The 21,913-nt window shown below is 41.2% G+C and overlaps 1 protein-coding gene across 1 annotated transcript in view; it reads right to left on the reverse strand.

Annotated features, from left to right (window-relative positions):
- Positions 1-21,913, reverse strand: part of PLXNC1 (plexin C1) — a 232,113-nt gene that overhangs the window by 121,829 nt on the left and 88,371 nt on the right. Inside the window, exons 8-10 of the mRNA XM_036760062.1 lie at positions 16,795-16,897; positions 15,847-15,936; positions 233-372 (exon numbers count right to left, since the gene is read on the reverse strand). Coding sequence (XP_036615957.1) covers positions 233-372; positions 15,847-15,936; positions 16,795-16,897 — 333 coding nt within the window. The remainder of the gene's footprint in view (positions 1-232; positions 373-15,846; positions 15,937-16,794; positions 16,898-21,913) is intronic.

A 21,913-nucleotide genomic window follows, 5' to 3' on the forward strand; every position in this document is an offset into this window, starting at 1 on the left:
ATGAATTCCACATGGAGTACTGGAATTATTTCATGGCACTGGGATTTTGTTATATTGAATATTTCCCCTAAATAAGATAAGAGATGGGGCTTGGAAATCATTTAGTTCTATGGAGATTTCTTATTTTACTCTAATTGGAGAAAGAAATGGCAAACCACTCCAGTATCTTCCCCAAAAAAACCCTATTTGGGGTAACCAAGAGTCGGACACAATTGAACAACGATTGACTCACACATCTTGGTCACAAGTGCTGGTTCCTTGCAGTATCATGGAGATGTTAGATGCTTGTGTAAAGTTGGCTCCGGTGACAATCATGTCACTTTTTCCCAGGGTCGATACTTTCTGTGGCGTTATGGAATGGATGGAGAAGACCTGTTGGAAGTCCAAGACCAACAAATGCAAAATTAATGATAGAAAGTAACATAACTGTCCTTTCAAGAAATCATCAGGATACCACAGTATTTTGCAAATAAATGCAGACATTCTAACGAAATCAATGAATTCAGGAGGAAAGGGGCTTAAGCTTCATCTGTCTCTAAACTCACAAAAGCATTAGGTCAAACCAATTAGTTTTTGTCTCAAAAGAAACAAAACAGAGTGGAAGACTTTGACGTTACAATAATCTCAAAACGCTTTCTACCTCAATGCCTTTGGAGATTCGCAAAATAAACACGGCAACGGGTGGAAGCCAAAGGAAGCCAGCTGCCATAGGCTTCACAACATACATAATTATCATAATTCTAAATGATCATGCCTTATGCTTGCAGAGCACTGGAGAGTTTCCAACACACTTGTACATATGCCAGCTCAATGTGATGGGAAAAGAACCTTCGTTCTAGAGTCAGAGACTCAGCTTCCAATTGGACCTCAGATACTTCCTACATGCTTGACCTTGGGCAGATCAGTCAGTCACTCATTCAACAAGCATTTATGAAACCCTTACTATGTGTCAGGAACTGTGCTAAGTGCTAGGGATACAAATATAAGCAAAAAGTAAAACAGTCCCTGCCTTCAAGGAATTTACATTCTAATAGGGAGGAGACAAAACATAAAAGAAGAGCTGAAAGAGGAGAAAGGAAGTACTCTGACAGAGAGGGTGGCTAAGTCTGGAGAATGAAGGATGGCTGGTCAGGAGTCTTTCATCAAAATGGTGGTCCTGGGAGGAAGTCACCTAAATTCCCTAGGTCTTCGATTTCTCATCTATAAAATGAGGTCGTTGGACTAATGACCTCTAGGGTCCTTCCAACTCAATATTCTCATTTGAACCTTGCAAGCAATTAGCCCATTAAAAGAGACATGATCTTCACCAGTTTACCAGGCCTAGGACTCAGATTCATTCTCTCTTTCTGTGTTTCTCTGTCTGTCTGTCTCTCTTTCTCTCAGCAATTGTGCTCCCAGCTGCCCTAATAGTGACTCATTCTCAGCCCTGGAAATTTCTTCTGATCCTGTGGCTTTTTAACCCCACAGCACACCTCCGTTTCTACAAACCTCCTTCTTCCACTAGTGAATTCCTGCCAAAGCCACCATTTTGAGGAAGAACCTGGGCCAAAAATGTTCATCACTCAAACAGCCCTGTTTCTACTTTTCCAGACTTAGGTACCATGCCCCTTACCTTACCTCCCCCAACCCTTTCCTGTGTGATCTTCACCACTCAAAAGGTAAGCTCCTTGAGGGCAAAAGATATCTTTCTTTTTGCTAGTATTTTATCCCCAAGGGTTAACACAGTGCCTGGCACATAATAAACACTTAGAAAATACTTGTTCTCTTGACTCAACCCAGAGTTGGAGCTGGGTGGGACTCAATCTTAGTTCTTTAGACAGCTAGACTACCAGTTCTACTGTGTTACAATACCTCCAAATTTAAAAAGAAAATTACAGAAATATTTAATTCTTCAAAGAACAATTGCTTTTTAAGAAAGAATAGCAGTGAGCCATGGAATTGGCCAATGGAAGAGCCATATGTCAGGGACTAGCCACCTAATATAAAGCTGATGAGTATCTATATCAAACCAGGCAGACGATTCTTGAGTATCTTCCAAGATGGATGCATCAAAGCCTCCTTTGGTGCTGATGCCCAAACCAGAATTTTTTTTTTTAAAGACTCATAAGATCATAGCTCTAGGGCTGGAAAGAACTTCATGGGCCATCTAGTGCAACCCTCTCATTTTACAGATGAGGAAACCGAGGACCAAAGAGACCTAATCTCTTGCTCAATACCAACACAGCTAGTGACAGAAGGATGATTGGAACTCAGATCCTCTGTCTCCAAAGCCAGCTCTTTCTCCTATAGCACTACTAGTCTGCTACTAGTCTTCTCTATACCGCTGTTAGTCTTTCCTCATGTCCACCTTTATAAAGGTCCCAAAGTAGGACAGGTTGTGTTGGGAGGTCACAGGTAGAGCTGGAAGGCTCATTACAGGTTATGTAGAATCGCCTCCTCAGTTTACTCACGATGAAGTGATTTGCCCTGTTGTTGCTGTTTGTCCTTCGTTTTCAAAGAGGCCCAAAGACATCACAACGATCCTCTCTTGACTTGCTTGTGCATTAGATACGAGCAAGGCAGAACTGGGCAATGTCATCAGCCTCACTCTCTCCTCCAGAGTCATCGGATTCCAGTGGCAAGACAAAGGTCAAGATGCCGGTGATAGCCCACAACACAGTGGGTGACTTTCGCCTTCACTCAGTAATAATGGGGCAGCCAGGTGGTGCAGGGGATAGAGTGCCAGGCAAGTTGTTCAGTCATTTCAGTCGTGTCTGACTCTTTGTGACCCCATTTGGGGTTTTCTTTGCAAAGATACTGGAGTGCTTTGCCATTTCCTTCTCCAGCTCATTTTACACATGAGAAAACAAAGGTAAAATGACTTACCCAGCGTCATATAACTAGAAAGTTTCTGAGGTTGCATTTGAACTCAGGTCTTCCTGACCCCAAGCCCATCACTCCATCTACTGTACCACCTAGCTGCCTCATTATTACTAACTCAGGAAAACCTCATTTCAGATTTGGCCTCAGACACTAGCTATGTGACCCTGGTCAAGTCACTTCACCCTATTTGCCTCAGTTTCCTCATCTGTAAAATGATCTGGAGAAGGAAATGGTGAACCACTCCAGTATCTCTGCCAAGAAAACCTCAAGTCAGATGTGACTGAAAACAACAGAACAACCATAATACTTAGAGATAAAATAGCAGAGTCAAGAGTTTTGTTCCAGTCCACTGACTCCAAGGACTCTTAACAATGCATCAATCAGGTGGTGGGGTTCCCTTCACAGGAAACCCCAGGTTCCTTACAACTTGTCTTTTATGCTGCAGAGGAAACTTCTCCTCCCAAGTATTGGTCACACCCGATGATCTCTGAGGTCCCTTCCAACCCTGAGCTTTTATGACATTGGCCAGACTTCCTTCCGAGCTCATTTTCTCAGGCTGACTACACAGATAATAACTGATCAGCATTCCTCCCACTCTCTGCAAAAGGTCCTTTGTCTACCTGAAGAAAATAACCACATAATCCAACCTTTTCTTCCTTAGGTTATAAATAATCCCTTTGACCTTTCTCCATAACAACTCTTTTTTCCCCATCTCTCTAATACTTTTGTAGTTCTTGAGATCCTAAGATTAGAGCCATGGAGAGCATCTTTATAGATGGGGAAACTGAGGCCCAGAGATCTAACTTGCCAAAAGTTTTGTTGTTCAGTAGTGTCCCACTCTTTGTGACCCTATTTGGGGGGGGTTTTCTTGGCAAAGATAATGCAGTGGTATGCCATTTCCTTCTCCAACTCATTTTATGGAAGCGGACAGAGGAGAAGTGACTTGCCCAGGGTCACAAAGCTAGTAAGTTTCTGAGGCAGGATTTGAACTCAGGAAGAGGAGTCTTCCTGACTTGAGGCCTGGTACTCTATCCACTGTGCCACCTAGCTGCCTTTGCCTGAGGTTACACAGATAGTGACAGAGCTGGAATACTCAGCCAAGTCCTCCAACTTCCACACTAGACCCTTTCCAGTTTCTTCATATCCTTTATACACACGTGTACCCGTACATATATAGAAATGTCTCTGTGTGTGTGTGTGTGTGCATATATATATGTGTGTGTGCATATATACATGTATATATGCACACACATATGTAAATATACACAATACTCTAACACAGACCTTACTAATGCTGAATACAGCAGAAGGCTTATTCTTTCTCTCATATGTCAAAATCGAGTGAACAAAAATATTCATTAAAGCTTCTCCTGTGTCTATATTACTGTTCTGCTGTGAGGGATACAAATCACCATTGCCTTCCAGGCTTCATAGGATCATAGATTTGGAATTAAAATGGACCTCAGAACTTAGCCAGTCCAACATTCTCAACTTTGCAGGTGGGGAAACTGAGCCATGACAGCTAAAATGATTTGCCCCAAGCCACAAAAGTGTATGTAATTTGAACCTAGGTCTTCTGACTCAAAATCCATTGGTCTCCCAGTTGTATCAGGCTGCCCATTTTCTTGGGGAAACACCCAGTATCATGTTGATCTTTTTCCAAGGTAGTTCTGTATTTGCTGACTCATAATTAGGTTACTATGATCCCCAAGCCTTAGTCTTTTGCTCCTAGCCAGCCCTTTCTCATCCTGCATTTATTTATATTACTGATTTTGACCCTAGGTAAAGCCAAGTAAAGACGTAGCTTTTCCTCCCCTGCAATGCTCAGCTTCAACGTATAATCGCTTAAAGATGAGTTATTTCAGCATCATGGGCTTGCTTAAGACACTTTTAGAGCACCTCCTATGTCTGCCTTCCTGGCTATTATATTTTCCTGAGAAGAGGTTGCCTAGTTGCTTCAGAAGGCTATTTCTGAAAGGACTTTATTGTTTAGAGTTTTCCTGAGCCTTCTAGGGAGGGAAGTGAATTCAGGCCTACCTATCTCATGCAAGCAGATGCTTTCTCCCCCTATCTTTGGAAAAGGTCTTAGATTAGCTTCCTCCTGGTTTGCCCCAAGACCTTTTCTAATCATAATAATGGTGTTAAAGAGCTACCAAATGTTGAAAATATACAAGAAATAGGGAAAAAAATTCAAGATAGGTCAGATCTAATTTCTAATAATTGTTAGAAATATGACCGGCTTACACTTTAGCTGAAGAAGGAAAAAAAAAAATGAAAATCTCTCCACAAACAGGAAGTCGAAAAAACCAGACAAACCAATTTTTTTTTCTTTTAAAAAGCATCCTGACACCCAACAGCCCAGTTTTAAAAAGAACAGTTTTTTTTTGTTATGTCCTCAAAATTCACAACCCAACTAGAGGCAATATAGTAAGGGATAAAAGCCTTACATGTAAAAGAGATTTAACAGAATTGAAGAAAAGCGATCACGCTAGCTACAGAGAGAACCTCTCTTTCAATGTGTCAGGGAGGTGTTCCCTCATCCTGTTGCTCAGGAATTTCCATATATCAAAATGCTCCTTTGTGTGACAGTTAGAGCTACTGACTAGCCAGAAGCTAACCGTAAAGTCGACCGTTTCCTTGGCAATTTTATTTTAATGGTGCGAGAAAATTATTTTTAAATAGTGGTGCAAGGGAAAGTGTCTTTCACAAGCCACAGTGGACTCTGGCTCTTTGCAGAACTTAAGCCACACAGTTATACAACTTAAATAAGAAGGTGCCTTTAAAAAGTGGGTTAATTAGATGAGTTACTGAATCACGAATAAATGAGCCTTCAAGAAAACAAAACAGAAAAGTACAAGAAAACAGCAACACCACCAACGAACAACATTTTTGAACCGAGTCTATTTCTAGCAAGAACAGCACCCTTTGTTAAGTCTGACATTGATACAATTCAAAACAACAACACTACTAAAGGAACTTGTTGCTAACATCTCACAGAACAATGGGAACGTGAGCACGCAGCAGCTCTGGTTTATTAAGACCAAATTGGACTGAGTTAATCTGATTTAGGAGAAAAATAAATCTGAAATAAAAAAAAATCACTTTGAAAGCTTGGACATCAGTCAACGTTTAATAGAACGTCTCACAGATTGTTACTTGTGAAATTAGTTCAAACTGGGCTAGATAAAAAGTCACATGGCTTTGAAACCAGCTGGAAATCTCAAACCAGAGGACATTATGAGGATTAAAGGTGGCACAACTAATTAAAGGAAGTGTCCTGAGGGGACCTAAGGGGTTAGTATGAGGTTTTCAAATTATTTAACATCTTTGCTAATAACCAGGAAACAAAGGGAAGTAACAGGTTCATGAAATTTACAAATGAAGGGATATGTGGCAATGGCCAGTAGAGACGGTGGAGCAACGCTAAAACAGACTTGCAAAGAAATTAGAAATGTGGTAATCAAGAGGCGAACCATCGTTGTGCCAGGGAGAAACGCAAAAAAAAAAAAAAACCAATTCAAAGGCAGGGCATTCTAAAATTGGGAGTGGTCAAATGGTGGAAATGGACAATTGATGACCCAATGAGAAAGGATCACAGGGCTGTGGATTTAGGGCTAGAAGAGTTCCCAGAGATCACTTAGGGGTCCAATCCTCTTATTTTACAGATGAGGAAACATGCATTGACAGAGGTTAAGTGATTTATTCATCTGAAGTCAGACAGCTAACAACAACACAAGATTGTTGAGAAAATTGAACAAGTTAATGGATATAAAGTCCTTTGGAAACCTTAAAGCACTATATCGGAGCTGTCCAACCTTAGGTTTTTATTGAAACAATAGACAATATATTTTGATTCGCCATTTTAGTGAGTAGCTCGGCTTCCTTTACAGCATTTGTGTAAATTCTGTGCTTGTAGGCGGGCCCCATTTTGGACAGCCCTGCACTACATAAACAAGTCTAGGGCTCCAGACCAACTAACCCACACTCTATCTTGCTGCACTAGCCTTAAAGCAGGATGTAAATGGGAACTATTGTTATGTATCTCATTCTGATTCTTTTTGGTTGTTGCTGTTGATAGAATTCAGATTAGAAATGTTGTTCAGTCACTGTAGTCATGCCCAGCTCCTTGTGGCCCCGTTTGCCTAGATACTACAGTGGTTTGTCCTTTTCCTTCTCCAGCTCATTTTACAGATGAGGAACTGAAACAAACAGGGTTAAGTGACTCGCCCAGGGACAAACAGCTAGCAAGTGTCTGAAGCCAGATTTGAAATCAAGAAGATGAGTCCTCCTGTATTCAGGCCCGGCCTTCTATCCACTGCATCCTCTAGCAGCCCTCGAATAGAAATAGTCCTGGGTCAAGTTATTGTCTTGTTCGTCATTCATAAATTATTCATTGATATTTAATGTTCTAGGGGCCATGGCACAAGTAGATAAAATAACTGTTTTCTGTAGTTGAATAAAAACGTCAGGCTTTAAGCTCACCCTCCATGGGCTCACTGAAAGATGCTATGGAGATAGAACCTTCAGGAAATGTGAGGTGTACAAAGCAGAAGATAACCACCCCAAGGTGGTAGGCCCAGGAAAAGGAGTGGTTGGTGGTATCACACAGACAGAAGTACAAAAATCAGGAGGGAAAAGGTCAGAGGATTGTCAACACAGAGCTAAAAGGGACCTTTGAGACCTTCTAGTTCAACCCTCTCACTTTATAGATAACGAAACTGAGGCCCAAAGTAGGCGAGTGACTTGCCCACAGTCATGCACATATTAAATGTCAGAGATGGGAATATGAATCCTGGTTTCCATGTTTCCAGGTCCATCATGCCACAATTAAGCTTGGTTGTAGTTGTATTGATTTGGAAATGACAACAAGAGGCAAAGATGGTTTCAGATACGAGTCTGGAACTAACTGTTAGAGATAGAGAAATGCAAGTTCTCCACAAAGAGGTAAAAGCATTCTATGGGGAAAGTGCATAGATGGAAGAGAAGATGACCAAAGGAAGACCTTAGAGCAACATCCACATCAAGAGGCAAGGAAGAAGCTAGGACCCTCCCTGCTCGTAACCACAAGGAGGAGAAGCAATGTGTGGCCCTTCTGAAGGCAGAGAGTTAGGAGTGGCAAAGTCTGTCAAGAGTAGGAGGGATAGTCTTGGGGTGGGGGGAGGGGAGGAAGGGAGGGAGAAAATGTGGAAATCAAAATCTATGGAAGTGACTGTTGAAAACCAAAAGCAAATTAATTTAAAAAAAAAAAGAGTAGGAGGAATGACAGAGAGTGGAGATTGGGGAGGGTCAGGGAAAAGCCATTGGATTTTATAATTAGTGACCTAAGGAGTCAGATCAGAGCTGGATTACAAGGATTCCAAGACACAATGGATGGCGATGAAGTGAAGACATCCAGTACAAAAACTTTAAAAATAAGGTTAGTGGTCTGTCCTCTTATTTCACAGCAGAGGGGTGGGGGATTCATTGCACAGAATACACGCAACACTGTCAGATTCAGTCAGTGCATCAGATATTTCTGCTGTTTTTGTCACTAGGGCTCAGTCTAGAAGGGGGAAATGGCTGTAATATAAATATATCATTTAAAAGTTTGGTGTTTTGGAAGGGGGAATACTTTTATAAACCATGGACGCTCAGTAAGGATTAGAGGTGTGACTATGACTGTCACACAGCCTTCTTACAGATCATTGAAACTTACTGTTGAGAATAGGATATAGAAAGCACTGATCATCAGACCACGGGAACCAAAAGATAACAAAATGATGGTTAACACCAAGGACCAAGTGCAACACCCAGACTAGCTAGAGTGTTTGTGATTCTTAATATCAATCATTCAGTAAGTCAGGCACTATAAGTCACTAGGGATACAAAGAGAAAAAACATATATAATAGTCTCTGTCCTCAGGAAGCTTATAGTCTATCAGGCAAAGCAACATGTACACAGAGAAATAAGTGAGCCATTAGTTAGCAAGAATTTATCAGATGCTCATGATGTCTGTGAACATCACTGTGCTAAACCCTAGGCGCACACACACACACACACACACACACAAAAGGAACTAGGCCCTGGCCTCAAGGAGCTTACATTTCCTTAAGGGAAACAATATATACATATATAAGACGAGGCATGGACAGGGTGCCCACCAGTCATGCTAACTGCATTTGAACAAAAAGAGTTCTTGTTCTTAAGTGAAAATTATGCTGTTGATTCACCAAGAAGAGATCACACACTTTGGAGCTCCGCTCCCCCTCCTCCCCACTCCCCCTGCCAGGAATAGTGACGGGCTGGCCTATAAGCACTGCAATCCTGCCCTTCCTAGCAACAGATCTCATGCTTTTTGGAGTGGGTTTACAGTGGGTGAAGGTCTGTGGTCATGGTATACACCAGCCTACAGAAGAATTAAACCAGTGCTGTAGGCTCTAATGTCCCATACCAAAGTGTAAACTAATTAATCCCCTACAACATTCAAGTGTAAATGCCAATTCTAGAGCCTTCCACCAGATACTTGCCATCTGTAGGACTTTGGACAAGTCACTTAAGGCCCCTGAAACTCTGGTAAAATGAAGGAACTAGACCTCATGGCCTCTAAGGTCCACTGTAGCCCTAAATATAGACCTTGGGCAATAATAGCCAGCATTTAAGGTAGCTGAGAGACTAGTGCTTTAAGATCTGCAAAGTACATTACACACACACACACACACACAGACAACTTATATAATATATAAAAGCATATATCTCTATATAAATATACTTATGTAGTATATCCATTTTAAATTATTGCTTTCAAATATATTTATATGTAAGATACACATTTTAAATATATTAAGTAGCTATTTAAAATAGATATAATACAAATACAATATTTTGTACAGATTTTATACAAAATGTTTCATATAAATATATTTCAAATATATTATAAATATATCATATTTTGAATATATTTCACATTTATAATATATTTTTATGTATTTATATAAAAATATAACTATATTTCTACGTTATATGTGTTATTTTGATGTACATATATAACATATGTATAAAATTTGGGCCTCAGCACCTACCTCCTAGGGTTGTTGTATTATTATCCTCATTTTACAAATGAGGATACTGAGGCAATGATTAAGTGACTTACCCAGGGTCACACAGTTAGTAAGTGTCTGAGACTTCCTGACTTCAGGTTTAGCTTTCTATCTACTTCGCCAATCCACTTAACTTTGCTTGGCCTCCATTTCCTCAAATGTACAAAGAAGTTGAATTAGATGGCCCCTGAGGTCACTTCCAGCTCTTGACTAATGACCTCACAACACCTACATGTATCCTATGCCAAGCATTGGGTGGGGCAGGTGTCCAAGCACTGGGCTAGGTAAGCAAGGAGTACCCAAAGAGGAAAGAATGCCATAGTCTTGGCCCTCAAGGATTTTATAATCAACAGTATCTACACAGCACCTGGACACATTAAGTAGGTCCTTAATGAATCCCTTTCAAGCAGCGATGAGCTTCCTACAGCACTGAGAATCTCTTCAATCACAGATATGCCTTTGTTTGGTTTGAGAAGCAACATGGCGGGGAAGGTAGAGGGAAAGTGACATACCTGAGTAAATAGGCCAGTCCTACCTCCATGACCAGGAGCAAGCCACTAAACTCTGAGTACCTCAGGCCATTCTACAATCAAATGAGGGTCTGGGCATTTTCCCACTAAGAGATACCAATGAAATTACAAGTCTAGGTCTCTCTTTGTCCCTCCGTCCTCCAAAGTCCATTGATCTAATAAATGAAATTCTGATGCTGGCATTCAGGGACCTTAAGAATCTGGTTCCAACTTCTCTAACTATTCATTAGATTCTGTCAATCAATCTCTAACAACTGATTAATTGATTGAACTGCCCCAGGTAAACTATACTATTCTTTTTTTCCCAAAACACATTCTACCCTTTCCCTCCTCATCCTAGTCTTTGTTCACTGTGACCCTAGAATATCCTCCCCTTCCCCTTCTCGCTCCCCACTTTGTGATTCCACCTCCTGCTGAAATCCCTTCTGCCTTTAAAGCCCAGGTCAAAAAGCATATTCTTCCTTGAGATTTCTCTGATTTCCCAGCCATCTTCCAACACACCAACACAATCTCCCATAGCGTGTACCCTCCTCCGCCCCCTCCACCCCAAAATGATGTCTTCTTCCTACAAGCCCGGCTCGGAATTTTGCGTCTCTTTATGTACTTGTTACATCCTAATTTGCATTATCCAATAGAATATAATCTCCGGAGGACAGGAATTGTTTCCTTTTGTCTTTGTATTTTCTGTCTCTCAGCACAGTGCCTGTCACATAGCAAGCAATTAATAGAGAAATGCTTGTTGATTGAATTACATTTATTCCTAGTTTTGGCTTCCCTGGCTTGACAGAAGGCTCCTTTGGGGCAGTGAATGTCTGTGGAAGGTGGGGAGGGGAATGGTAATTCAGAAAGGAGGCATTTACTTTGTCAACGTTTATAGGTTTACAGGTGTAGAGTTGGAAGGAACCTCTGAGGCCAGCTGGTCCAACATCCTCATTTTTACAGATGGGGAAACTGAGGCTCAGGGAAATGAAGTCATTTACCCAAGGACACACAGATATTAAGTGTAAGAGGTAGGATGGCACTTAGTAGTGCCATAAACACACTGGGCACCACAGTTTAAGAAGGACATGGATAAGCTGAGAATGTACAGAAGGGCAACCAGGATGGTGAAGAAACTTGAGTCCATGTTACCTGAAGATTGGTTAAAGGAACCAGGGAAAAGGGTTGAAAGAGTGGGGGGGTGAAGAGGACATCATAGTTGTCAAATATCTGAAATGCTACCATAATGGAGGAGGATCAGACTTGATCTACCTGGCCCCAGAGAGCAGAACTAGAAGAAAAGTGGAGAGGTTGCCAAGAGGCCAATTCATTCATTCAATAAGCATTTATTAAGCACCGACTGTATGGCAGACACTGTGCTAAGAGCTGGAGATACAAAAAGAAGCAAAAGACAGTCCCTGCCCTCAAGGAGCTGACAATCTAATGGGGGAGACAACACGCAAACAAATACATACAACGCAGGATACATACAAACACATACACAGGATAAATAGGAAATAATTAAATAGTTTACTTAATTTAATTTTAAATAATTAAAAGAGGGAAGGCACTGGAATGAAGAGGGGCTGGGGAAGGTTTCTTATAAAAAATGGGATTTCATTTGGGACTTAAACGAAGCCAAGAGGTAGAGTTGAGGATAGAGAGTATTCCAGGCATGGGAGAAAGCCAGAAAGAATGTCTAGGGATGAAAGATGGAGGGTCTTGTTCTTGGGACAGCCAGGAGGCTGGGGTCGCTGGACTGAAGAAGATGTGTTTGGGAGTGAGGTGTAGGACGGGCTGGGTCAGGGGTGGGGATCCTGCAGCCTTGAGGCCACATGTGGCCCTCTAGGTCCTCGAGTGACTCAAAGGGCCGTACTTGAGGGCCACATGTGGACTTGAGGCTGCAGCTTCCCCACCCCCTGGACTGGGTTATGAAGAGCTCTGAACACCAAGCAGAAGGCAGATGTTAGGAGAAATTCAGTAACAGAGCTGGCCAAAAGTGGAATGGACTATTGCCTTGAGAGAAGGTGAGATTCCATCTCCTCAGAGGTCTTCAAACAAAGACTAGATAGCTACTCGTGTATATTATAGCGAAGATTCCTACTGGGTGTGGGTTGGACCAAAAGGGCAGTGAGGTCACTTCTAATTCTGAAATTCTGCAAAACCAAACCAGCATTCTTTCTACTGTATAGTCAGTCAATAAACACCTACTATGTCATCGTCTGCCGCCATCTCTCGTCATCCTGATCATTAATCTGGCCACTAGACCCAGATGGCTCCTGAGGAGAAAGTGATGCTGGTGACTTTGCACAGCCCTCCCTCATTCAAATCCCACTCACTTTCACGTCATGGCATCACCTCCCTGAAGTCACGGTCTTCCTCAAAAACGAAGGACAAACAACAACACCTACAAGACGCCAGCAAGGAGGCAGCTAGGTGGCTCAGTGGATAGAGCAGTGGGCCTAGAGTCCGGAAGACTTGAGTTTAAATCCAGCCTCAGACTCTTACTAGCTGTGCGATCCTGGGTGAGTCACAACCTCTGTTTGTTTTCATCCACTGGAGAAGGAAATGGCAAACCACTCCAGGATATTTACCAAGAAAAGCCCATGAACAGTATGGTTCATGGAGTCACAAAAGAGTCAGGCACAACCGAACACCAACGATGTGCCAGAAATGATGGTGAATGGCCACTCTGGTTACCCTGCAGCACTTAATTCATAGTTAGAGTAAGAATCATTGGGTACAGTTAGAGTAATAAAAATATTAATTGTTAGAGTAATAATAAAATTAATAATAACCATAGCTAGAGCATTTATATAGGGCTTTAAGGTTTACAAAGCACTTGACAAATATGATCTCATTTGATCCTCAAAATGACCCTGGGAGGTAAGTGTTATTATTAACTGAGGCCTACGGAGGTTAAATGACTCGCCCAAGTGTGTGAATCTGGATTTGAAGTCAAGTCTTCCTGACTCCATTCACTGAATCATCTAGATGAATACTTTTTGATGAGCCACAAAGCTTCTGCCTCTTGTCTTTAGCCTTCCACACAAAGCTAGGTAATCCCCCAAAGAGGCAGCTCTAATGGGTACCTAGTTTGTATTTTGAATCTTGAGAGGCTCAGAAGGTTCCGGAGGCACCAGATCTGATAACCCGTGATGGAGCTATGGTTCAAAAGATGGCAGTGGGCCATGAAGCCAGACTGTAGGGAAGCAAGGGAGCAGAGAGCGTTCATTTGTTATTGTTGTTGTTTAGGAAGAGGAAACCTCTAAGGCCCTCTTGTGCATAAGCTACTGCCTCCCAAGTGGTCCATCCCCTCTCAGAAAAGCCTTTGGAGGCAGCCAGGTAGATCAGGTTTCTCTCAGGTGCTCTGAATGTGTCTTCAGGAGCACTTAGGGATGAAATGGAGCTCCTTTCAGTGGTAATGCAATCAGGAGGAAGACTGGCCCACCCATTTACTGACAGAGGAAAGTGCTTTGCAAGGCAAAGTGTTTGAAGGCTTAGCTTAGGGGTCAGAAATAGCAAAAGTAGAAAGGGGGAAGGGAACAGGGAAGAACTTGAAGGTCACAGGAGACCCCTATCCTAAATAGGAGTCAATAACTACAAAGCCACTGAGGAGAAAGCATGATGCCTCGTGGGTCTTGTTTCCCCAAGAAGACAGGCAGAATGGTGTGGAGGATGGGAAGAGAGACATGGATTTGGAGTCAGAGGACCTGGGTTCGAATTTTGCCTCTCCTACTCACTGCCTTTGTGACCTTGGGGAGATTAATTCACCTCTCATCGTCACTTTCTCATCAATAAAATGAAGGACTTAGACTAGTTAGTGTCCAAGGGCCCTTCCAAGACCATACCTATATTTCTATAAAGAACCTAAAAGTTTGGAAAATCGAAAGGGTGTTGGGACATGTGTCCTAAAACTATTTTTAAATACATTTGGTTCATATGATTCAGCTATTTTTGTTTTGGTTTGGGTTTTTTTGGTCCAGACTTGTGACCACATTAGGTCAGGAAGACCCCAACATAGCCGTGTGGGTGGGTACTCCTGGTAACTTATAGGCTTCAGGAGTTTCCCGGGAGCATTGAGGTACAAACCTAATTGGCTAATAGATTTAGATCTCAGAAAAAAAGATCCTAGAAACTATCTAGTCCAACTCCTTCCTTTTACAGACTAGGAAACAGAGGACCAAAGAGAAGTGATTTACCCAAGATCATACAGCCAATAAGAGGTAGAATTTGAACCAGATCCTCAGACTCCAGAGCCCTTGTGTTTTCCACTGTACCCTAATCCTCCTCCCCCTTCCCTTCCTCTCCTGCCTCCTCTTCCTTCTCCTCCTTTTCCTTCAAATAACCAGGAATCACATTTTATTATTTCTAATTCACCTTCAAATATAGCTACAGATGAGCTAACCAGGGTCACATGTTCTCCCCACTTCTGATACGGTGAAAAAATTCAAAACCAGGAAAAAGTTCTCTGCGAGCTAGCTCCCTGATTAAGCTCAGTTACTGATATTGATGAAAGTTTCTCAGGAATTCACCAGGCTTGGCAAAGAACTGGCCTTCTTAAATGGAGGAACGTACTGATATTTTTCTGGGCTAAGGCCTTCTGAAATGTTACAAAGAACAAAAGAAGTCAATGAATTTCAAGGTCTTGAAAATTCTAACGGTTTTCTAGGGAGGAGGAGGGAGGAGGAAAAAAAAGGAGGAGAAGAAGGAGGAGAAGAAGAAGAAGAAAGAGGAGGAGTAAGGAGAGAGAGAGGAAGAGGAGGAGGGAGGACAGGGGAGAGGGAGAGAAAGGTGGGGGCGGGGGGAGGAGGAGGGAGAGAGAGATAGAGAGAGAGAAATGAAGAAGTTGGAAGGGAAGAAAAAGGGGGCAAAAGAGAGACATATTTTGTAGTATATTTCTTATTTCTGGGATATCTATTATTGATTTCACTGAATTTATTTAAATAAAGCAAAAAGGTCAGCAAGGCTGAGTGAACATTTCATTTTAGGTCTATCATTCTCACCAATCCATGGAGGGCAAAATGAACCCTTCAAAAATGGAATATCTGCCACTTGCAGTTGACTAAAGATCCAACCCCACCCCCAAACTTGCCACATTTCCTTCTGAAAGTTCCCCCAAAGACGGCCACAAGGTCAGCTTTTCAAACCGACTACCAAAAGAACACTACCATTTTTCATAATTAAGGAGTTCTAATTTCTTTCACGGAGTTTGGAGCCTTTGATATATTGAGCCAATTAATTTTCTTTTAGACTAGTTAAAAACCCACAGATGACGAAAAGAATTTTGGTAGGATGGGAAACTTGTAATAACTCCAATATTTCTGGTTTCAGTATTTAAAAAAAAATTGCCCATGACCAATTTCTACATGGTTGGCATCAGCCAATATGCTCTAACCTGCGAGTCCTGGTTTATTTTGGCATTCCTCTTGGTCTGGAATCCTCCTCCTCTTGAAAGAGGGGATCTTCTGGATGCTTGACAGACATTCTGGAAAAAATTCAAAGCATTCTCTCAGTGTCAAGATAGACTAAAGACTGACTAGGTCTGAGACAATTAAGATAGGGCAGGGTTAAGTGATCACAAACACACATATGGGCCTAGTTCATGCTAAGTGTTTCATAAACATCTGTTGAGTGACTAAAGAACTTATGTATGTAGGCATATACACATATAACAAGAATAGGGTCTGGATCAGAGTCTTAGAAACTTGTCTAGAGCCCAGAGAGGGTTAAATAACAATCTCTCTTTGGTAGCACTTGAACCCAGATCTGTTTGATTGCCTTTCACGTATGTGTGTGTGTGTGTGTGTGTGTGTATATATACATATATATATGTATATACATGTATACACATTATGTATAATATGTATTATATACATATATCTATGTATGTTCTCATATATATAAAATATATATACCTATCTAAAATAAATATGTATAATATAAATAATAATTATATGTATAAAAATAATAATTATATACAACATGATTTAAATTTCATTTCATTTTATTAACACCTTTTGTTTTTATAGCACCTTCATTTCTGAATATATCACTTCTCACTCCCTACCCATCAAACCCTCAGTTGTAACAAAGATCCAAAAAGAAAGAGGGAATACCTAACCAACAAACTGACTGAGTATAGCACCCATATTCTCCCACCTCTGCCCAGGAGGGAGATGCATTTTCTCACCCTTCCTCCAAGGCCAAGTTTGGCCATTCCAACCACCACAGTGTTCAGGGTGTGTTTGGTTTTTCTCCTGTGGGTCTTCTTTCAGGTTACATTTATGAACATATATTTTCTAAAGAAGCCTTGCTGCTCTATCAATTACACCAAACTAGTCACCTGGTTTTTCCTGTAGTCTGTAGGGTCACAGGCTGTGAAGGGATGGATGCATTTTTTCTCATTTTCACACCAAGCACAGGTCGCACCAACACAGACTGAGCATCTGCCAACAAGGAGAATGGGATTAACGTCTGAACTTCGTGACAGTTTCATTTCTCTGGGATATATAGCATGAACCTCAAAAGAAAAATGTTCCTTCTGGGGGAGAAAAAACTTTGATGACAGTGGTGGAATATTAAATTCAAGACCCCCCCCCCCATGTTACAAGCCCCTTCCCCACAATGTTCCAATTGAAAAACTATTGTGACAGCATCATGGAGAAAACCTGGATTCAAATCCCACTTCTGACCCTACCCCCCCAATCCCCGGAGACTGGACTGGAGGGTTTCTGAAGCCTCTTCTAGCTTCAGATATATCTATGATCCAGTGAAGAAGAGAATGATAGTTTGACAGGCTAGTTGTGCCAAGGGCCTACAGAACCTATTTGTACATTCTTGATCTGGAGCCAGAGGATCTGGGTTCAAATCTCCAATCTGCCACTTCTTACCCATGTGACCCTGGGCAAGTCATGTCACTCAATTCTAAAGTGAGCTGGTTGGTTGTCATCCTTCGTTTTTGAAGAGGGCCAAAGTGACATCACTATGTTAGAGTCAATGTACAATATGTCTGACTGTGGCTGATCAGACCAATATAAGCTCAGAAGGCTCTATGACAGGTCAGGCACAAATAGTCCATGTGAACTAAGGGGAGAAGACTGGACTTGAAGACCTCCAAAGACCCTTTTGGCTCTAAATTGGGGATCCAGGTAGGCCTCCTCCCTGTGCTCCCAGTTCCTCAACACAAAATGGAACTTGCTTGAGTTGTATTGATGGCACCGATGCTGATATTTCTTGTGTTTTGCAATACAGCAGTTATGGTTTGAAAATTTGCTTTCCTGTGACTGTAGGGGAATCGAGATGATGGTTAGTAAGCTATTCTGACCAAGGAAGCATGCTTACTAATCCTATACTTTACCTCACAAGGCTTTTGGTAGGGTAATTAAAAAGTACTTCAGGGAATTACCAGCTTAGTAATAATGACAAAAACCCTGACATGCCTATAGACTTGAAGATTTGTTAAACACTTTACAAACATGATCTCATTTGGTCCTTAGAACTCTAATGAGAAAGGGACTGCAAGTATTATTATCAGCCTCATTTTACAGATGAGGAAACTGAGTCTCAGAGAGTCATGGTCACATAGCGGGTAAGTCTCAGAGGCGGGACTGGATTGGATTCTGGGTCTTCCTGACTCGGAGCCTAACAGACACCAGGCTGGGACTGAGAAACAGTGGGCCAAAGGAAGACATTGTAAGAAAGGAAGGAGAAATGGGAGAGGTAGTGTGGTGTGATGGACAGAATTCTGGACCTGGAATTATAAAGATCTGAGTTGGAGTCCCACCTCAGACACTTTTAAGCTGTGTGATCCTGAGCAAATCCTGAGTCCCGAGACTCAGTTTCTCCATTTGTAAAATGAAAGAATTCTATTTGATGCCTTCCAAGGTATCGCCTAACTAAAGATTCATGATGCTCTCTCAGATCAACACCTGGAATTTCCACCTTTCTGCTTTCAGCTTTCTTTTAAAGTAAACAAACAACAATTTTGATCTGAGAGGAAAATAATTCTGCCTGGGCTTATTCTAGATTATAAAATCCTTGAGGGCAGGAACCGTCTTTTGTACCTGGCACATACTAATTGCTTAATAAATCAATAATTTATTTATTAATTTACTAACTAAATAATAATTAATAATATTAATAAAAATAAATCCCTTGATTTTTGCAGCTTAAATCATCCAGAAAAACCCCTCAAATGGGCATTTCTATCACTGCCTGTTTAAAGCTTGATCACTACTTTTTAATTTTAAAAATGACTTATTGAACTCTTTTGTTTTTGCATCATAGTCATTTCCAAATATAGTCCACATCTTCCCTACTCCTGGGAATTGAAGCTTCTGTCGTAACAAAGAAAAAAATAAAACAAAAATATCTGATACAGTAACCAAGTTTGATGATGTATGCAAAGGAACAAATCTTTATTAAGTGCCTACTATGTGCCAGGCACTGTGCTAAGTGAGTAACAAATATTAGCTTGGTCGATCATTTTGCCCCAGTAGTCCCCAACCTCCCAACTGAGAGGAGGTAGGTATGTAGATTTCATTATCTGTTCTTAGGTGCCAAGACTGGGTCACTCTCCTTTCCCAGTTCTTCCCATTAACATAATTTGTCATCACTGTTGCTTATGTTGTTCTGCTGATTCTGCTTATTTCAGCTTGCATCAGTTCATCTAAATCTTACCATTTTTTTCTCATAATTGCTACTTTTCATTTTTATGACATGATAATCTTCCATTATGTTATATCCGCATACCATAATTATTCAGAATTCCCCAATTGATGAGTAAACACTTTATTTCCAATTCTTTGCTACCACAAAAAGATTGCTATGATTACTGTGAGATATATTGGGCTTTCATGTTTTTCAAACTTCGAGAATATGCCCAATAGTGGGATTGCTGGATAAAAGGTTTAGTAATGTTGTTTAGTCACAAAACCACAAAATTTCAGAAGGGATGTCACTGGGGAGCTAACTTACACCTGAAAAAGGACTCCCACACTTCAACAACCCCAAGTAATCATCCAGCTTCTCCCTGAATACCTCTGGTGAGAAAGAATTCAATACTTTTCTACCATTGTTCTGAATAGCCTTTCCAGAACAGTTAGGTCAATCCACAGCTCCACCAACAATGTATCAGTGTGCCTGTCCTTCCACAATCCCTCTAATATTGAATGTTTCCATTTATTTTTACATCTTTTCCAAGATTCTGGGTATAAGATTAGCTTGATTCCTTTTTTGAATACTTCTCAACAGGAGTTAGAGTGGTAAAATGGTAGATGGGAAGTCAAGAGATCTAAATTAGAGTCTTGATTCTGCCACTAACTAGTTGCATGACCTTGAGTTAGTCTTAACTGCTGAGAACTGTAAAATACTAGGGCAGTTGTCAAATACTTAACTTAGGGTCCATTAACTTAAAAATATTTTTTTGATAACTGAATTTCAATATAATTGATTTCCTTTGCAATCCTATGTGTTTTACTTTCTGTATTTAAAAATAAGATTCTGAGAAGGAATCCATAAACTTCACCAGATCATCAAAAGGGTCTATGTTATAAAAATGGTCAAGAACTCCTGCTCTAGGGAAATGGCTGAACCAGATGCTCCCCAACTTCATGGTAAATCTATAATTCATTATATGACTGGGAGGCAGCCTGGTACAGTAAAAACAGCAATAGAGTATTGGCTCAGGAATCAGAAGAAGCCAGTTCAAATTCTGCCTCTAACAGTTTCTGCCCGTGTGACTTTGGAGGAATCACTTAACCTCTCTGGGTCTCAGTTTCCTCATTGAGGAGGCTGGCCTCTGAGGTCCATCCCAGCTCTAGATCTATGATCATATGACCCCTTTAAAACCTGTCATTTCACCCATAGAGTCCTCAATCTACATAAAACAAGGGGCTGACACACAGTGGCCTCTGAGGTTCTTTCCAGTTCTAGAGCTAGGATCCTTCCAGCTTTAATATCCTATTCAGCTATTCCTCAGCACTCCCAATAGTTTCCTACATGTTTAAACAAATGGTATTTTTAAAATCTCTATTTTTTAGTATTACTGAAGCTGGCTTCTACTTGACTAAAGCACTGGTAAATTTAGTTTGCTATATGTTTCCCACCTCAGGAGAGCCAACTTTAGCCTGGTTTTTTTGATTATTAGTGAGGCATTGTTTATCACATTATAGTTATTGTTATGCTAAATTATGATAACACTTTTATTATTATTCGACTTTTCCAAAGAGCGCTGACACTAATCTTCACTCTCATACAGCTCCGTCCACCCCCAGCTTGGAAGTTCTTTGTCCCTAGAAGCCACTAGTAAAGTTCTCGGGCTAGGCCACAGAAGCCCACTTAGCCCATAAAGCAAATGGACTATGGTGCTAAGAGCGCAACAGTGTCCTATTGCTTGTTAGGGAAAATGCATCCTGAGTTGCAGCTGGAAAATTAGGAAGCTAAGAGATGTATCCCAAAGGCTCCTGCCATCCTTGACCCTAGAAAAGATTTATTTTTTCCTGCCCATCCCCCTCTACTGCTTCTATAGTTAAGAAAAGCTGTCTTTGACCCCACTTTAGTGAGGCCACAGAGGGATTCCCCATTCCTCCTCTCCCCATGTGTACTTTCTCCCCTTGCCTTCCCCTCCAGAAAAGAGATTTTACTTCTCTTTTCTCCACAGTAGTAGTGGCAAGAGGTAGAATAGAATATAAGCTCCTAGAGGGCAGGATCATGTTCATCTTTGTATCCCCAATGCCTAGCACAGAGAGAATGGTTAAGAATGAATAATCCCTCTTCCTCTCCCTCTTCCTCACCTACTCTTTCCTCCTTCCTTCTATGAAGTTGGCTGTGTGACCAAGGTCTGAGCTAATTTGTCCATGAAAGACTTTGGTGCTTAAAATTATAGACATGACTCCAGAGGACCTGGTTAAATGACTGGCCTAAGGTGGCATAGCCAGTAAGTGCAAGAGACCCGGGTCTTCACTTGAGACCCCTGGCCACCCATCTATAAAAGATGGAGATCCCTGCTAACTCTAAACTTCAGAAATTCTTGAAGTGCCCAGTGACACAGCTTTTATTACACGGGAGTCAAAGTTCTGTCTTAGATGACAGAAAGTATATTACCCTGATGGTCCTTTAGCCAAAGTGCTCAGTTATATTAAAATACAATCATTCATTCCTTGTCTGCACATACTCATTTATTAAAATGAAAATGAGGTAGGAATAGGATGCATAATTTAGTTCCTAAACTCGTTGTTTAGAGGCAGCCTAAGTTAGCAAAGGGATCTGAGTTAAGATAACCTAGGTCTGAATATCTCTTCAGACACAAATGAGCCACGTGATCCTGGGCAGGTGATATACTCTCTGAGACTCAAATATCTCCCAGCCACTTATCTACTAAGACAAAGACCAAGACATCAGGAAGGTGATACCATGACATGCAAGTCAATTCGATTTAAGTGAGGGAGAACTGTGCAAAGTCA

Source organism: Trichosurus vulpecula, chromosome 5 (genome assembly GCF_011100635.1).
Source record: "Trichosurus vulpecula isolate mTriVul1 chromosome 5, mTriVul1.pri, whole genome shotgun sequence".
In the NCBI taxonomy this organism is placed as follows: domain Eukaryota; kingdom Metazoa; phylum Chordata; class Mammalia; order Diprotodontia; family Phalangeridae; genus Trichosurus; species Trichosurus vulpecula.